The sequence below is a fragment of the Hypanus sabinus genome, chromosome 3 (assembly GCF_030144855.1).
Source record: "Hypanus sabinus isolate sHypSab1 chromosome 3, sHypSab1.hap1, whole genome shotgun sequence".
In the NCBI taxonomy this organism is placed as follows: Eukaryota; Metazoa; Chordata; class Chondrichthyes; order Myliobatiformes; family Dasyatidae; genus Hypanus; species Hypanus sabinus.
In genome coordinates, this window is record NC_082708.1 from 37,094,025 (window position 1) to 37,113,940 (window position 19,916).

General features: G+C 41.5%; 1 protein-coding gene across 1 annotated transcript in view; it reads right to left on the reverse strand.

Annotated features, from left to right (window-relative positions):
• Window positions 1-19,550, reverse strand: part of kl (klotho) — an 89,222-nt gene extending 69,672 nt beyond the window's left edge. Inside the window, exon 1 of the mRNA XM_059964089.1 lies at window positions 17,688-19,550. Within this exon, the coding sequence (XP_059820072.1) occupies window positions 17,688-18,413 (726 nt within the window). The 5' untranslated portion in view covers window positions 18,414-19,550. The remainder of the gene's footprint in view (window positions 1-17,687) is intronic.
• Between the last annotated feature and the right edge of the window lie 366 nt (window positions 19,551-19,916).

Consider the following 19,916-nt stretch of genomic DNA (forward strand, 5'->3'; position numbering starts at 1 on the left):
TTATAGTGTGATAAAAGGGAAAACTTTTGACAGAATTTACTTCAAGGTTTAAGAAAATCTGCTAAACAGAGTTCAACAGTAAAAATATAACAAAGGAAAAAATACTTCTGCTATTCACATATTAACATATTCTTTTGGCATAATATCTTGATTTGAAACAGATCCAGAATTTTTTTAAAAAAAAAGAACTGAAATGACAAATTCTAGAAAATACTATGTACGCTCTAATGTACTTTCATTAACTCTGCCTAGGCCAGAAGGATGAAGAGGAATAACGGACTTTAAAAATTTACACTAAGGTCATATAAAACTTGTAAGGATATATGTTCATCAACAAAAACAGGATTCAGCACTCAACATGAGCATATGCAATTCTGATAAGAAGTATACACCACTAAACTTAAATGAATGCACAACCCAGAAAATGAAGAAATTATCACTACGGAAGGAAAAGACAACTAATGGATGAACACGACCCTCCATGGAAAACATCTGAGCAGACTGGATGTCAACGAGGAAGCGTCAAACACCTGGCTCAGAACTGGAGACATCTTCCCAGAAACAAAGCAGGTTCTTTGTTGCAATGCAGGACTGGATGGCAACACAAAATATTATCAAAAATGCATGATAAAATCCCAACAAATTTAAGATGATAAATGTAGAAAATGCCAAGAAAAGGCAGAAATAAGCAAACACTTCACAGGATCCTGCAGCAGTTAACTCAATCTGATTAGTTCCACAAGGCACGATCAAGTAGTAAACACTATTCACCAAAATCTTGCTTTAAAACACAAACTCATAAAAGAAACCATACCTGACTATAAATACAAGCCTGACTCAGTTTTAGAGTCAGAGTCTTACAAATGTTATTATGATCGATCAGTTATTACAGAAAGGACAATCCATAATAACCGTCTGGATATAATAATACAGGATGAACAAGAACAACTTACTTAATAGATAAAGCCATTCCAAACACACATAATTTACAGAAATCATAAGTGAAAAACACCAGAAATCTGTTGAATTAAAAGAGGAAATTGAAAGATTATGGAACGTGAACAGGGTGTACATTGTCACAATAGTAATATCTACAACTGGTATCATCCTGAAGTCACTGCACAATAGCTTTAAATGATCGGACCTGCACAGCATATTTATAAAAATCTTCAGAAAGCCACAATATTAAACATCACTAGAATAGCCTGAAAGTTCCCAGCAATTGAGAAATGAGTGTACTTGGCTATGCCCATATCTCAGGTTTTACCAGCTTGAGCTGAGGAGAAATAAGTTGTAATAATAATGATAATAATAAGGTTATCAGAACAACTTCATTAGATCCCATTCTTATACTAGTTTCTTTACCTAAATATTCAAATGTAGTCATTGGTTTCACAAGTTTTTTAAAAAATTTTTACTATGCTTATTTGCTGATGATACTGAAAAGCAAATTGTACAGAAGATATGGAGAGTCTGCAAAGCGATATAGATAGGTTAAGTGAGTGGGCAAACATCTGGCTGGTAAATGTGAGGTCATCCACGTTGGAAGGAGAAGCCAAATAGCAGATTCTTATTTAAATGGTAAAAAAATTGCCACCTGCTGCTGTGCAGAGGGACTTGGGAGTGCTTGTACATGAATCTCAAAAGGTTGGTTTGCAAGTGCAGCAGACTATCAAGAAGGCAATTAGAATGTTGGCCTTCATTGCTAGAGGGATTGAATTTAAGAGCAGGGAGGTTATGCTGAAACTGTACAGGGTACTGGTGAGGCCGCACCTGGAGTACTGCATGTAGTTCTGGTCTCTTAATTGATGAAGGATATACTGGCTTTGGAGGAGATGCAGAGCAGGTTCACCAGGCTGATTCCAGAGATGAGGGTGGTTAGACCATGAGGAGGGATTGAGTTGCCTGGGACTGTACTCACTGAGATTCAGAAGAATGATAGGAGATCTTATAGGAACATATAAAATTATGAAAAGGATAGGTAAGACAGAGGCAGGAAACTTGTTTCCACTGGTAGGTGAGATTAGAACCAAGGGACATAGCCTCAAGATTTGGGGGAGTAGTTTAGGATGGAGATGAGGAGGAACTGCTTATCCCAAGGAGTGGTGAATCTGTGGAATTCTCTGCCCAATGAAGCGGTGGAGGCTGCTTCAGTAAATATATTTAAGACAAGGATGGACTGATTTTTGCATAGCAGGAGAATTAAGGGTTATAGGGAAAAGGCTGCTAGATGGAGATGAGTCCATGGCCAGATCAGCCATGATATTGAATGGCGGGGCAGGCTCGATGGGCCAGATGGCCACCTCCTGCTCTTATGTTCTTATATACTTTCCAATCCAATTTTGGTTCTTCTATGCGCCCTTGCTACTCGCAACAGATTTTTAAAAATGATATAATCCCTGCTCATACTTTGTTTTAACTAATATTACGGTATTATCAAACACAATCTTTAGCTCTCTTTTGTGTTACAGATAGAGTTTGACAAGCAATTTACTGCCTGACAAGGTACGAATGTTTTACGAAGTAGATGAAGCAAAATAATCACTGGCTCAACTGATTTGCAATATTACACATACAGTTGTCAGCTCTCTCATGCACTATAGATGGAGTTTGGCAAACAATATACAATCCTACAATCTGCAAACATTTTACAAAGTAGATGACTCAAAAAAAAAATACTGGTTCAACAAACACAAAGCAAATATAAGACCAGGGTTTCTGATTAATTTGTGGATAACATGTTATCCAGAAAACTGTACGAATGGAAGAAGTTTGACTTTCAGAACTTTTAACCAGTTTAAATTGTCTTTCTCAAGACATATATATTCAGGGCCCTGTGTTGTGGCTGCTGTGTTATAAAATTAAACCCAAATTTGAGATATGGAATAAAATTCATTCCCACAGAATTTATGTGAAACAAAATAAATTAGTAAACACTTTTTTTTCAGGCCATGTTTCTTGACACATGCACAGATGATGCAGCTTTGCATTATAGAAGATTGCAATGCAGCCTTGTTTTCTAGGAACACAACAACCCCACAGCAGTTTGGGCTAATGTGGACCTCATGATGGATGGTGGCAAAATAAATCAATTTTTACTCCAAGGTTTTGTTGTTAGGAGCAAACACGAATTCTGTTGCTCTCTCCACAGATACTAACTGACGTACTGAGTTTTTCCGATTTCCACCATCCACGGTATTTTGCTTTTTATTTGCCTTTTTTGTGTTCCACAGCTTTAGGTGTTCCTGTACCTTCACTTAGATTTACAATGTTCCTTTAGTATTATACATTTCAAAACAGCAGCTATCTTGCAATTTGGAACCCTGTATTTTAGCTTTTGACAATTTAAATATTTCTAAACCCATTATAAATGTTGTATGGACCATGAAAACAAAACAATTCTATGTGAATATTTATAAATCTTAACAATATTGATGAATCCTTTTATCATAAACTAGTCATTATAATTCAACTGACATGAAAAAAGTTTTTAAGTCAAAATGTGTAGTAAAATTTATTTGTAGCCGGAAGAATTATTATATATTAAATAACGGGAATTATTTTATAAAATACTAACTATTTTATATACACTATATCTCTGCATTCTATTTATTCGTATTTCCTTCTTCCTTTTTCTAACTATTACTTGCTGTAAGTGCTTCTCCAAAATTATGCTACAAGAAATCCATGAAAGGGGCAATTAGGATTGATATAGTATCTTGCCTCATAGAAAGCCTTTCTAACTGTTTAGTGACCTTTAAATATTGCAACGGAATTTCAGCCTTGTTAAATCTCGGCAATGGGCCTCATACCCATAGCTCTAGAGTGAGCTACCCTTGAACCTTGTAAATTTTCAGAGAATTTGAATACTGCAAGTCTGATGAGCAGCAAAGAGATAAGTGACTTGTAAATATGTCTGTCATGTTGAAGTGAATAGTAGATAGGGCCCTGCTCAATCTTGGCCTTTATCTTTTTCCTTATCCCTGCATTTCTCAGTGACTGCAGATAAAAATACAATATTAGTTTTCACATGTACACTAATGGCAACTAGCTCCATCTCACCAACACCTTTCTTAATTTTTCTCCTTGTTGCTTTTTTAACACAGAGTACTGAATTAATTGAAGGCAACTTCTGTTTATTGGGAAAACCAAAGCCATTATCTTTCTTCCTACCACAAATTGTTTACTAGCCACTCACTTCATCCTTAAGCTTGAAGACTGTCTGAAGCTGAAATAGGCTACTCAAGATGACCACAAGATGAGATTTTGATCACAAAGTGCACCATTATTAAGGCTACTACTTCTGTCTCTGTGGCCCCATCTCAGTTTATTTGCTGCTGAAATCCTTGCCCAAAGGTCTGTTACCTCCAGTCTGACTCACACATCAGTTCTCCTCCCATGGAGGAGAAGCCTACTACCTTGGGCTTCCAAGATTTTAACCAACCATAAAATATAAATCAGTTATATAATGAAATACTCACCATTTCCTGAGATAGGCCTGCAGCTCCAAAAGCACTATCTAGCTTTCTTGGCATCCCTATTTCCATCTAAAATCTGCCCTTCACTATTACTGTTTCATGCCTGTGGGGTGTTGTATACGAAGCAATTCACCAAGATTTATTTGATGTTACCCTCTGCATATCCAACTCCTATCAACATCCTCCAAGTCCTGATGTTGAATTATATCACTGTTCCTTCATCACTGCTGTATCCACATATCAGGACTCTCTCCTAAACAGTGTTGTAAAAAAGCACTCAGCAGCCACTTTATTAGGTAGCTTCTGTACTTAATAAAGTGGCCACTGAGCATATGTTCATGGTCTTTTGCTGCTGTAGCCCATCCACTTTATGGTTTGGCACATCATGTATTCAGGGATGCTCTTCTGCATACCACTGTTGTAATGCATGGTTGTTTGAGGTGCTGTTGCCTTCCAGTCAACTTGAACCAATTGGCCATTCTCCCATGATATCCCTCATTAGCAAGGCATCTTTGCCCACAGAAATGCCGCTCACTGGACATTGTTTTACTCAAATCACCCCATCTGGCACCAACAATCATTCCACGGCCAAAGTCACTTAGATCACAATTCTTTTCCATTCTGATGTTTGGTCTGAACAACAACTGAGTCACATGACCCTGCCTGCTGGCTTTTATGTGTTGAGTTTCTGCTCCCGGATTGGCTGGTTAGATATTTGCATTAACGAGCAGGTGTACAAGAGTACCTAATAAAGTGGACTCAGGGTGTTTTCTCAGCACATGGACCACAGCAGTTGAGAAATACAGTCCCCCATTGACAGGTGGAAGATGGAATGGTCAACAAGCATTGGCCATTGTACTGTAAATGAATAAATGGCTGAGGAATATCCTAATTCTCTTCATCTTTCTTACACAGGGACTTGGTATCAAATTGGGATCAATAACACTCCTAGGAGGCACAATATAAATGCATATTGTAGTTGAACTCTTTTCAAACACCTTGTGCTCCTTTTTAATATTATTTTAACTGATCTCCAAATGGCAGCAAATTCTGCCAGGACAAAACCCCTTTAGGTCTGCTACTGAACTATCAGTGTAGAAGCAACAACAACATTGAACCAAAGGAAAGGTTTCCAATTTATAACTTTCTTAATCAGAGATAACAACAGTCCTCTGAGGTAACCTTCAGACTCAGAGATGCAAGTCACTGAGCCAAAGCTAAGTGAAGTAAGCAGAGGCAATAAAATAATCGTCATTTATTGTTCCAAGATTATCTATGTTTGCAATTAATGCAAGATTGCTCCAAGCCACTCTGTTCAATTTACCACCACCTACTTTGTCTTGAGTAGCAATCTAAAAACAATGAGAAATAGCACATAGAACATTTTGAATAATATACTGTGTTACAGCAGAACAATAAATCCAGAAACCTTACAGAGAATTGACTAGCAAACTTATAATTATTTTCAGAAGTTTTATTTAGGCTTAATAAGCAAAATGTTTTTAAAACAAAAAAATTAAGTGTGATGAGTTGTGATTGGGACTGATGAAAATCTTACAATGTGTTGTCTAGTACATGGTGCAGACTTTATATTATACCAGCAGTATACAACATACTGGCCCTACAGGCCATATCTGGTCCAGGAGGTGTTCTTGTTGAGTCTAACTCAGCGTGCAATGAAGCATTTGTGCCTGACACGTTCATACTTGTGTTTTCCTGGAGTGAGAGTTAGTTCCTGACTGGTGATGCCCTGCTGTAAGTGGTAGTGAGGTGCTTTTACAGCAGCCTTAGCCCTACCCTTGCTCATCGCGAAGACACAAGAGACCACAGACAGATGCAGGAATCTCCACTAGTTTGTTTTTTGCTTGTCTCACCTTGAAAGCTAACAAGGAGCTTGTAACAATCTGACCAACATTAACACTGAAAAATATTCTAACTATCAAGCATTTGCCTTCCTATTAAAACTACATAAAAAGACAAGACCATTGCTTAGAAAGTATTTGGCAAAGTTAAAATAGAAACACTAGAAGATACTTTTAAAATAATTGAGTGTTTAAATATTTAAAGAATTAAAGTTTTCCAGCTTTATAAAATGTTAATTAGGCAGCATTTGGCGTATTACATTCCTAACATTGGAGTATTGTACTCTGATTATCCCATTATAGGAAGGGTGTTAAGGTTTTGGAGAGGGTGTAGAAGAGGTATACCAGGATACTATTTGGATTAGAGGGTATGTGATATATCTTGTGTTATTTTCTCTGGACCAGTGGAGGTTGAGGGAAGACCTGATGGAGGTTTATAAGATTATGCATTTAAGGTAAGAAGGAGTTGTGTTCAAAGGAGAATTATGAGGTAAGTATTTACACATAGTGGTGAGTGTTTGATTCGAATGCACTCTCTGGGTGGTGGAGGTGATGTTTATTATAGGGGTGTTCAAGAAGCTCTTGAATGTGCAGGAAATGGTAGGATACAGACATTTAGTAGGCCATAGGCAGAAGGGATAAGTTTAGTTGGGCCTTTGAATATTAATTTAATTTTATTTGGCTTGTTCCTGTGCTGTACTGGTCTATGTTCTATACTCTATGTTCTAAATACTGTTAAGTTAAGAATTTTATCAATTAATTCAAAGGAACATATTTAAAGCTTATAGATTTTCTCTGTTGAATGGCTGGAGTTTCTGCATCTGTGGCAAATCTAACCTAACGAGGGTTCAGTGCCCAGTTTAACTATTGGGAGAAGGGTGCTCCAGATCTGCTGCCCACGAGGAGGCCAGTGTCAAACTGTAGTTGGAAAGTCAGTTACAAAGACCTTACAGAAACTGAGGACTTCCACATTTGAGTGAGTAGCCTTCAAATTGAATCCGATTGTTAACCTCGCTGCACAGTGTAAATATTGTACATCACTGGTACAGAGCATCAATTAGAGAAACTTGTAACAATGCATAGAGTTTAGACAAATGCTGTACCCTATTACAAATTCAAACCAGGGTAAAATTCTCTGTGAAAGAATTTAGTTATGGTCGGTATAGAGCAATCAATAGTTGTTGAACAGAAGACATTATTTTTCAGACTGAAGTACATAGACAAAGGAAATTGTAACCAACCATTAAATTAACGATGCCGATACTAAGATAGGATGCTCTGTGACACATTATCCGTGATATAACCTGGAGTCATCAGGTGTTTCAGGTCTTTCAACATCAGACACCCTCACCTGGGTGACCCAGCTAGGGTTGATCAAGCCCTGACTTGGTCACACCTCTTGATCCACAGCCATCTGGATGCTCACTCAGCAGCCTCTGTGACGCTCCTGTAGGCTCTTCTCTTTGCAGCCACCATAATGCCAAGGAGAGAATAGGGTCTGCAGAGTGAGCAGCCAGTAAAACCCCACCTCTCCAGGCTCACAGCATGCCCGCCACCTGTCTCCAGCACTGCTCTACCAGCACCTGGCATTTGACCTTCTTACACTCAAATGCCTCCTCAATCTGGTCTTCCCAAAGCGATGTCAATTCAACCCCGACCACCTGCTTTGAGTTCTCTGTCAGAGTGATCACATCAGGCCTCAGTGATGATGATATGAGGAGGTCAGGGAACTTTAATTGTTTGCCAAGATTGACTTTCAGATGCCAGTCAGACACCATGGCAAACAAGCCTGCTGGTAACCTAGGCTGAAGCTGTGGCTGGTCTCCAGCTTTGACAAAGGCTATGGGCTTTCTGGGTTGGTGGAGGTGCTTGCTTTTGTTAATGGCCGAGGAGAAATTTCTGCCACAGCCTTCAGCACCTGGTTGTAGCACCAGCAGTAGCTTTTGGGCATCAGCTGAGGATGTGTCCCAGGGTCTCTCTGCCAGTACAGAGGGGTCATGATGGTGCTTTGCTTTTGCTCCAAGCACAAAGGTTCACTGGACAAGCAGGATGTCATACACAGCCAGGACCATGAACTTGATGCGCTGGGCTTCTGCCTGTCAGATGTTGGACCTGCAGATCTTCCACCTCAGAGTACCCACCCACCTTGTCCAAGCTCCCTGCTGCCCCATTCGTACCATCCCAATGGTATGCAGTTCCTCGACAGCCATCATACCTCTTCCCGGACCAGAGCTATCAAACGTTCCTCATATGATAACTCTTTCATTCCTGGAATCATCCCTGTGAACCTCCTCTGTACCCTCACCAATGCCAGCACATCTTTTCTAAGATGAGAGGTCCAAAACTGTTCACAATACTCAATGTGCCTAATAAACCCTCAGCATCACATCCCTGCTCTTGTATTCTAGACCTCTTGAAATGAATGCTAACATGGCATTTGCCCTCCTCACCACCGACTCAGCCTGCAGGTTAACCTTTAGGGTGTTCTGCACAAGGACCCCCAAGTCCTTTTGCATCTCAGATTTTTGGATTTTCTCCCTATTTAGAAATTAGTCAGCACATTTATTACTGCTACCAAAACACATGATCATGCACTTTACAACATTGTATTTCATTTGCCACTTTCTAAGTCCTTCTGCATCCTACCTGTTTTTTCAACACTACTTGCCCCTCTACCAATCTTCGTATCATCGACAAACTTGGCAACAAAGCCATCTGTCTATTCCATCATCTAAATCATTTATATACAACATAAAAAGAAGTGATCCCAGCATCGATCGCTGAAGAACACCACTAGTCACTGGCAGCCAACCAGAAAAGGATCCTTTTATTCCCAATCCGCTGCCTCCTACCAATCAGCCAATGCTCTAATCATGCCAGTAACTTTCCTGTAGTACCATGGGCTCTTAACTTGGTAAGCAGCCTCATGTGTAGCAGCTTGTCAAAGGCCTTCTGAGAGTCCAAATATACAACATTCACTGCATCCCCTTTATCCACCATACTTGTAATCTCCTCAGAGAATTCCACCAGGTTCATCAGGCAGGATTTGCCATGAAGGAAACCATGCTGACTTTGTACTATCTTGTCCTATGTCACCAAGTACTTCAACACCTCGTCCTTAACAATTGACACTAACATCTTCCCAACCACTGAGGTCAGGCTAACTGGTCTATAATTTCCTTTCTGCTGCCTTCTTTCTTTCTTAAAGAGTGGAGTGACATTTGCAATTTTCAGTCCTCTGGCACCATGCCAGAGTCCAATCATTTTTGAAAGATCATTTCCAATGCCACCACAATCTCCAACATTACCTCTTTCAGAACCCTAGGGTGCAGTTCCTCTGGTCTGGGTGACTTTCAGCTTTATACACACCTTCTCTCTTGTAATAGTAACTGCACCCACTTCTCTTCCTTCACACACTGCAAGTTCAGGCACACGGCCAGTGTCTTCCAAAGTGGAGAAAAACGCAAAATACCCATTTAGTTCATCAGCCATCTCCTTGTCTCCGTTATTATTCCTCCTGCCTCATTTTCTAGCAGTCCTATATCCACTCTTCATTTCTCTTTTATTTTTAACATACTTGGAAAATTTTTTTTACTATCCACTTTGGTATTATTTGCTAGCTTGCTTTCATAATTCATCCTTTCCCTTCTAATGATTTTTTAGTTGCTCTCTGTAGGTTTTTAAAAACTTCTATCTTCCCACTAATTTTTGCTTTATTGTGTGCCCTTTATTTTGATTTTACACTAGCTTTGACTTCCCTTGTCAGCCATGGTTGTACTATTTTACCATTTGAGTATTTCTTCATTTTTGGAATACCTATGTCCTGCACCTTCCTCATTTTTCCCAGAAACACACACCATTGCTGCTCTGCTGTCATCCCTGCCAGCATCTCCTTCCAATTTACTTTGGCCAACTGCTCTCTCATATCACTGTAATTTCCCTTACTCCACTGAAATATTGCTACATCAGACTTTACTTTCTCCCTATCAAATTTCAAATTGAACTCAATCATATTGTGATCACTGGCTCCCAAGGGTTCTTTTACCTCAAACTCCCTAATCACTTCTGGTTCATTACATAACACCCAATCCAGCTGATCCCCTCATAGGCTCAACGACAAACTGCTCTAAAAAGTCATCTCTTAGGCATTCAACAAATTCACTTTCCTGAGATCCATTTCCAACCTGATTTTCCCAATCGACCTGCATGTTAAAATCTCCCATGACTACTATAACATCGCCCTATTGACACACCTTTTCGATTTCCTGTTGTAATCTGTGCTCCACCTCCCAGCCACTGTTGGGAGGCCAGTATACAACTGCCATCAACATCCTTTTACCCTTGCAGTTTCTTAACTCAACCCACAAAGATACAACATCTTCCAATCCTATATCACATCTTTCTACTGATTTGATATGATTCTTTACCAGTAGAGCCACATCACCCCCTCTGCCTACCTCCCTAACCCTCCAATACAACGTGTAACCTTGGACATTCAGCTCCCAATTACAACCATCCTTGAGCCACAATTCAGTGATGGCCACAACATCATACCTGGTGATCTGTAATAGTGCAACAAGATCATCCACTTTATTTGTTATACTACACACATTTGGATACAACACCTTGAGTACCGTATTTGCTATCCTTTCTCATTTTGCATCCCTAATGTTTAGATACTCAGCTTGTTGGCTTCATCTAAGTCCCATCACCTGCCTGCCCTCCCTGACAGTCTGACTGCATGCTATCTTTACTTTTTTACCATCCGTCCTATCCTGAGTCCCTTCACTCCGGTTCCCACCTCCCTGCCAAATTACTTTAAGTCCTCCCAACGGCTCTAAAAAACCTGCCCACAAGAACATTGATCCCCATCAGGTTCAGGTGCAACCCATCACTTTTGAAGAGGTCATACCTCCCCCAGAAGACATTCCAATGATCCAAGAACCCAAAACTCTGCACCCTGCACCAGCTTCTCAGCCACATGTTTGTCTGCCAAATCATTCTGTTTCTCCCCTCACTGGCGCGTGGCACAGGCAGCGATCCAGAAATTACTACCTGGGAGGTCCTGCTTCTCAGCTTTCTACCTAGCTCTCTAAATTCTCTTTTCAGGACCTCATTGTTTTTCCTTCCTGTATCACTGGTACCAATAAACACCAAGACATCTGGCTGCTCCCCCTCCCTCCAAAATATTGTGGATGTGATCTGAGACGTCCCTGACCCTGGCATCTGGGATGCAATGTACCATCCAGATGTCCTACTTGTCCACGGAATCTTCTGTCTGTTCCCCTCACTATTGTCCCCTATCACTACTGCCCCTTTCTTCTCTCTTTTTTCCTTCTGCACCACAGACCTATGCTCAGTGCCTGTAACCCAGTCGCTGTGGCATTTTCCCAGGAGGTCATCCCCCACAGAGAGATCCAAAGTGGTATACTTGTTTTTTGGGGGGAATTGTCACAGGGGTGCTCTGCTCTAACTGCCTATTTCCATTTCTCCCGATGGTCACCCAGCTACTCACCACCTACAACAACAGGGTAACTACTGCCCTGTAACTTTGATCAACTATCTCCTCACTCTCCCATACAAGTTGAAGGTCATCCAGTTGCTGCTCCCGATCCCTAACATGGTCTTCAAGGAGCTGCAGCTGGATGCACTTCATGCAGATGTATTTCCCTGGGTCTCCCAGTTCTCCAACATCTGGCACGAAGGGCACACCACAGCTATTTAAATGGAACAGAAAGAGAGGAGGTGAAAAAAAACAGAAAGGAAACCTTAACGAACACTTTACACAGAGCCAAGGCCTCCTCCGAGCCGAAGCCTCTTTTGAGCCAAAGCTTCTATTCTCACCGCTGGCCTACTCCCGACGATGGCCACTCCATTTATCCCTTCTGTACTTTTATTTAGTTCGCAGAGCTCTGTTGATGCTGCTGATAGGCCCTGTTCATGAGTCAGCCATCTCCACGGTGTCCTTGGCCTTTCATTTCCTGCCTGTCTGGACCTCAGTGCCTGCTGATGAGACTTCGGGGTCACTGGAACCTCTATACAGCAGCAATTCTCTTGTACAGGAAACCATGAACTCCTCACTATGGCTGCTGAACGGAAGCTACAGTTTATTCCTCCATGTACAGAGCAATGCTGCTCAGACTACGTGTGAGGCCCAGCCATCCTGAAAAGTAGCCATTGATCTTTCTCTCAAGAGCCACAACTGTTTACATAGGCACCTCCCATATCAGTATGGGCCAGAGAATTTGTGGGAAGGATGCCATTTTGGTAGATCCAGGCCTTGAACTTGGTAGGTAGGCCTCACTTGTCCAGATTGGTGAGCCAGACTTCTAACCCCTTGGTGGTCTTCTGGATGTCAGCCACATCTCTTAGGCTGCAGTCAGAGACATTCCCCAGACTCTAGACTAATTTCTCAGATAGCAGAAGGCAATACCATTCGAGGAGAAATGGAACTTGTCAGTGAGTCTGCTTTTCTCTATCACCAGAAACCTGGATTTCTCAGGCTTAAGACTAATCCTTGCCCATGAGATGAGCCTCTCTAGCCCCTGAATGATCTATCTACTGCTTGGGACTGATGTAGTTGTCACCAAAAGATCATCCATGAAGACTCTGATTGGGGCCTGCCGCACGCCTCTCTTACACTCCACTTCTGCTGCCTTAACCAGCATGATAATTGTCAGGGAGAAGAGGATCACTAAGATTGTACATGCATTATAATACACTTCTCAAGCCACTGACAGCCTGATATTGTCATTCCTGAGGAGAGTTTCAATCTGAAGCTCTTGTAGTAGACCAACATGAGGTCCTTTATCTTCCTCAGAACATGATGTTGGTTCTGCGCGATCTCCACCAGCATTGGCAAGGTCTAGTCACAGTACGATCAGGTCTCCCTCGCCTTCAGGCATTTCCCTAATCAGTTGGGAAACCATGCCCATGAGTCCCAGGCACCCTGGGAATCCCTCCTTTCAGTACAGACATATCAAGCTAGGCATTTTTGGGGAGAAACTCAGACAGGTGACGGCAATACAGAAGAATATCTTCCCCTCCAGACTGAGCAGAGAGATAAATCTAAACCTCTCAATATCCTTAAGAGTTCTCCTCTTGGAGGATCCTGACTCCCTCTGTGCTCCCTTTCCCCAAATTAGTATCTCTTTTGTTCACTGAATGAGAGAGTCAATAAACCGGACTTGATAAAAATATAATCAACAACCCCTATGGAGCAAGATTTTATTCTTACTAAAGGAACAGTACTCTGCAGTAGTGGCAAGGAAAATTGTTCATAAAGCTTCAGTGCTATGGTGTGGACTTCTCCTTGCCAAGCATCTTATAGGGGAGTGACTGGATAGAAGAATAGTAACGACTTCAACTAACTTAACAGTCAGTCAAACCAATAATTTGGAAAGATGTGTCAAAATACAAACTGCTCTCTTTTTTATATAATTTTGTGAAATAAGATAGTGTGGATTAAGAAAGAGGTTGAAACATTTAAAGTGAATTTTAAACATGGCTCTAACATTCAGTTAGTTTTTATTGTTTACGGTCTCACAGCCTGATAAAGGTCCTTCTGCCCACCCGGTGCATGCCAACACCAAGTATCCATTTAGACTAATCCCAATTCTTTTATTTTCCCCTTCTTTGCATTCACTCATACACTGTGGCAATTTAATCTGGTCAACCACTGTATATTTGGGATGTGGGAAGAAACCACAGGGTCACAAGGAGAACATGCAAACTCTAAACAGCATAGAAGTCAGGGTTGACCCCAGGACACTGGAGATGTGAGGGAGCAGCACTACTCACTGCGCTACTGTGATACCTAATTTTGTTTTTAATTATTTTGTGGGAATTAGGCTTCTTACATGGAAAGTTAATTTGTCATGGCCAGCAACATCACTTACAAGTGATTAATGCTCATTCTGCAGTTAAAAGCTCAACCAACAGTGCAAACTATTTTTAGTGTCCTTTCTTAGCAGTGACAATAACACAGAAGTTAAAGCCTACAGATTGTGGAAGAAACTTTGAAATCTACCCATGCAAGTATGCACTGTAAAAGCCGTTGTGAATTTCCTCAACTTAAAGAGGAAACATTGATAGCTTCTAATTATCCCAAGTTCTGGGCCACTGAGTGGTTTGATATTGTATGCCTGGTGTCAACAGTGCTAGAGGTGTTAGTGACTGATAACATGGGTTATTGATTTATTTCAATAGGCTGTACGTTGGTATAAATAATCTGATAATTATTAGCCTAAAGACAGGGTGAGAAATCATCCCTTCAATTTTTGTATACAGTGGATTCTGGTTAATTGGGACTCATCTGGGCCATATATTTTGGCCCAAGTAAACGGCTGTCCTAACTAGCCAATGTTTCATGGAAATAGTTAAAATTGTATTAAAAGAAAAAAACTACCATTTAACTCAGTAACAAATTATGTATTTAAATTAAATTCAGAACAAATTAAAACACTACTAATACTAAGGTGGTTATCTGTCATATCTGACGATGACGGAAAACCTGTGCAGGAGAGTTTTTAAAGTGGAAAAGTCGTTGCCTTGGGGCAGTTCCACTCTCTCCACCTCGGAAGTCCAGGTCCAGTGTAAAAATAGACATCGCAACAGGGGTCTTCCTTGATTGCAGTGGATGTCCGTGACTTTTGCTGTCCTTGTCATGCAATTCATTCTCCAAGAGCTTTGCAGAGCAGCCTTCCTGGCCATTGGATCTCACTATAGAACACATCCGCCCAGTCCACTGGAGCCGACATCGCAATCTAGGACGGGCATGTCCGCATCTCACTGGGGTATGTGACCTGCCAGCTACCCTCAGTTGGTTTAGCCTGCCTGTTGAAGGTGTGTACCATGGTATGGCCGCTGTCGCATGTGACAGCTACTTGGAGCCACGGGTGAGAGTTGAGTGTCTGGAGGGGTGACACAGTAACAGTGGTTAGCACAATGCTTTACAGTGCTGGCGACCTGGGTTCAATTCCTGCCACTGCCTGAGAGGAGTTCGTACCTTCTCCCTGTGACCATATGGGTTTCCTCCAGGAGCTCCGGTTTCCTCCCACAGTTCAAAGATGCACCAATTGGTAGATTAATTGGCCATTGTAAATTGTCCTATGATTAAGTCAGGGAACTGCTGAGCAATGTGGCTCAAAGAGCGAGGCGGGCCTATTCCACACTGCATCTCAATAAATAAACAAACAGGTAACATTCAAGATGACTGCTGATATCTTCAAATTTTTCATAGCTCTTAACTTGAAGTAGTGAAATAGTTTCATTTTCACTTCCCGCCATTTCTGGCAATTCCAGCCTGAATGCTTGAGACTGCAATGAGCAAAAGAGTTCTGAATTGTCTTATTTCTCATCAAGTATCAATGACAAAAATCACTGCTTCAAAAAGAAACAAACCCAACCGTTGCAAATTGAAAACTGTTCACTCCAAGCACGTTGTAGTGTCTAACGGCCACACAAGCCGTTGCATGTGACTGGCACCAGTTAGAAACTGTTCGGCTACACTCTCCTGTCCCAGTTAAGCACCACAGTGTCAAAAATAAATGACGAGAATCCCAGCTATTTTCTCAATTTCTTTTTGCTCTTTGAGTGCTGTCCCAACTAAGCGGATTACCTGATTAACCGATTGCCCAATAAAACAAGATCCACTGAATCTGGATCATAAACTAAATACGTAGTTGCCTTCGGTTAAGAGCATACCATGTAATATACTGATCACAACTGTATCCATGACTGCGTTGATATTTTTCTGGCAGAACCGGTACTTTCGTAAAATAAAATGAATCTTAACTAAACAACCCTAATTTATAAAATACATATTATTAGTGCAAATTTAACTAAAGAGTCACCTGGGACTTAATTTTACCTCTAACCTGCCTTTGGAACAGTTTGGTCATCATTTTTTTTTCCTTTTGTAAATCAATACTTTTATTTGTGATTTGGATTAATGTACTAGTATCTAAAGTCTGACTATAATAAGCATCCAAGTAAAATTTAATAAAATCTTCTGCTGTTCCAAGGCAGTCCCAATTCAGCTAAGAAATACATTTCTACAAATTCATATCCCTTTTCCACAGCCTATGCTCACCAATGGTTCATTTTCCCAATATATTCCCAAACAATGAAGAAGGGAAAATCCCAAGAGTTGTATTTCCTTCTACGCTGAGTTAATCGGCCTCGGCTGAGATCTCATACAGAAATGAAAACGCTTGATTGTACTTTCTTAATGTTCAGTGTTAGAGATTCTCAAAATATATTTGTGTATTCTGTAATCAATGCCTTGAAAAACACAAAGTACATGTTGACGGAAAGCTTTGATTCCCGAAAGGATAAATGATACACATTCATGGACATAATGCATGGCACAAGTTTGTGAATAAACTGCTCTTCAGTTCATCTAATAAGCCACATATTTGTATAATTAATATTGAAGTGAATATATATAGTTTAAATCAAACGTGTTATATTATTTTCTTCGTGAAATTTTCTACAATCCCATAGAAGTTCACTGATGTGTATAATATACAGTATTTCCATTGGCCCATCCCTGCAACCACGTGAAAGTCATTCTACTGGTTGATATTATTCTCTAGGTCATTATCTACATTTAAACGTTAGCTTTGTAATATATTCTATCCTTCTATCTTTTACCTTGCGATGGGTATGTAATGCATATTCGTTTTTCCAATTATGATGATCTATTGAATCCGATAAAATATTGCATCTATTTTAATTAACATATTTCTGGCTGTTAAATAGTTGCGTATTGAGCATGCACCATTCTGTCAGTTCACTCATCCATGTAATATCATTGCGTTGCTCTTTCAATTTGTCCATTACTTACTTCAGGCCAAACTTTTGCTCAACTTTTATGACGGGAAATAATACGAATGATGACTATCCACTATCGCATACCATCGTTTTGTTATATTTTATGAAACAGGAGACATAGTATCCCCGTACAGATCTCTTAAAACCTAAACTCGATCAAATAGATCATGACAATTTCTTCACAGTATTTTATCTCTTTTCCAGAGTTTAGCTGAACGGAGCTCTGCTATCATGTCAAGTCCCTTAAGTTTTACGTTCTAATTATATATATATATATATATATATATATATATATATATATATATATAAAAAGCAAAATGTAGTTCCCAGGTACACGCGCTGCTTCCTTAACTATCCATTTAACAGATGGATTCAACTCAGAAAAAGTTTAATTTCTCACGGTCAACCTTTCTGCAGATTGCATCCTATGCACGTTCATTTGATACTCTCCGCCAAAAGTTTTCAGAGCTAAATATAATACAGATCCATTCAGTGTAACGGAGGGTCTTACCTTAATCAGATTATGTGCCACTATGTACGGTGCACGGGGAGCTCCCTGAATACCGGGGGCGAGCTTCCCCGTCCCGTACCCGTGCCAAGCCAGAGCGAAAGGATTGTCTATGGTGATCCAGTACTTCACTTGGTCTCCTAAAACTTTGAAACAGAACTCCGCATACTCACTGAAGCGATCCACTAAGGTTTCGTTGATCCAACCTCCGTACCTATCCTGGAGAGCCTGGGGCAGATCCCAGTGATACAGAGTCACTATGGGCTCAACACCAATGTCCCGGAGTCTTTGGAGCAGATGGATGTAGTAGCTCAGTCCAGCTTCATTGTGATTTGACACCAGACCATCTGGGAAGATCCTGGACCAGGCAATTGAGAATCGGTAGTGCGTGACCCCCAAAGCCTGGATAGCCGACACATCCCCCTCTATATTATTGTAACTATCACTGGCCTCATCTCCATTGCCACTGGGTTGCTGGCGAGTGAAGGTATCCCAGACCGACTGACCTTTCCCATCCTGTCGCCAGCCACCTTCCGTCTGGTACGCTGATGTCCCCACCGACCAGATGAAGCCCTCGGGGAAAGTGTCGTGCAGGAAGAGTTTGTCCTCAGGGTAGGGCAGGCTGGCAAACCTGGCCCAAGTTCCCGCTCCCGCCCCCGCCCCAAGGTCCCCGCTCGCAGTCAGCAGCCATGGGCAGAGGAGGAGAAGAGCAAACGTTGGTGGCTTCATGCTGCTGGCCGGTGCGTGGCAGGCATGGCTTGGGTTCCTGCTGTGGTCTAAGTGCAGGGGGTCTGGCTGGGAAGTGACACACACAACATACCCACATCACATACGCATAGGTTTATCATAAGGCTCATCTAAACACGGGCACTTTCCATCCAGGGACATCTATTAATAATTACCCACTGAGTGCTCTTAACCAACAGCCTGAGGCACACAACGAGGGAGGGAGAAAGAGAGTGCAGCCAAGTGATACGCGGTCATTGAACGGCCCGAAGAATTCTGGTAATTCAGGAGAAGCAGCCGCGGGTGAACATGTTCTGCCCCGTTCTGTCCTCATGCTCAATCAGAAATTGTACAATCATTATTTCTTATTGTGTGAAAGCGAAGGAGGTGCCACAGAACAGTGTCATCTTCTTCCCTCTGTGCGTCACTGCAACTGTCCACGGCATGGCATTTTGGAAGAAAGTAACGGAGAATCGTTGAGAGGACAAGTTTTGATGCGGCTTTGAATCTGAAGTGACCGCCTCTCGTCGGGCTGCTGAACCGCGAGCTGCTGAGAGCTTACATTCAAAAATTCCGCGACTGATCAAAGACATGGTCCGGAAGTGGGAGAAAGTGTGTGTCTCCTCAGTATTAGAGTGAACGAGCTCGCACCTTCCCCCCTCCCCGAGCGACGATTTACTCTGCAGCTTCCCGCTGCCCAATGACCCGCTCCATCCTCCCGTGCGATCATTTATCGCCCTTTGGGCTCCGAAACTTCAGAAGGGGCTGCGCATCGCGGCAAAGGCTCAGTGACAAGAGTGCGCGCCACTTGGCCCCGAATTTCGCGGTTGCTTCTTAATAATCACTTTAAGTTGAACTGACACATAGCTGACTGACATTTAAACATTTTCATCACCTACACGCTTCAGATTGAACTTTCTTCCCGGTTTACCACCAGGACGATCAGAAGCCCAGCCGGTGAAAAGATGAGCCTTAATTTAAAAAAATACTGAGAAGAAAGATAGAAGTACGCGTCCCACTGTCCGTACAACTGTTCATCAGGAGATGCTGGTAACACAGCACGTGTGGAGAATGAGTTTACGTTCCAGGTTGAAAACTTTTGGTCAGTTGTTACATATTTAAAAGAACACGAGGTTGGAGAACTCAAAGGTCATGCAGCAACAGTAAAGGCAAAAGTTATACGTGGACGTTTCCAGCTCAGATCTATATCGGGGTGGGGTGGGGAAGGGGGTAGCGTGGAGTTTGGTAAGTTATAGGTGAAACCAGATGGGGCAGGGCATGATGGGCAGATGAGAGCAGGTGATGGGAAAGTGGGATGTGAAAGGTGAACAGAGGGAGAGGAAACTAGGTGGGAGGAGCACACTGGAAATATGGGATACACCTTTTCCATCCACAGATGTTACTTGACCAACTGGGTTTGTTCAACATTCTGTTTCTTTTTGTTCTGCTTTCCAATATCTGCATTCGCTTTTGTTACTTGCTGGCACTCATTTTAATGTACACCGA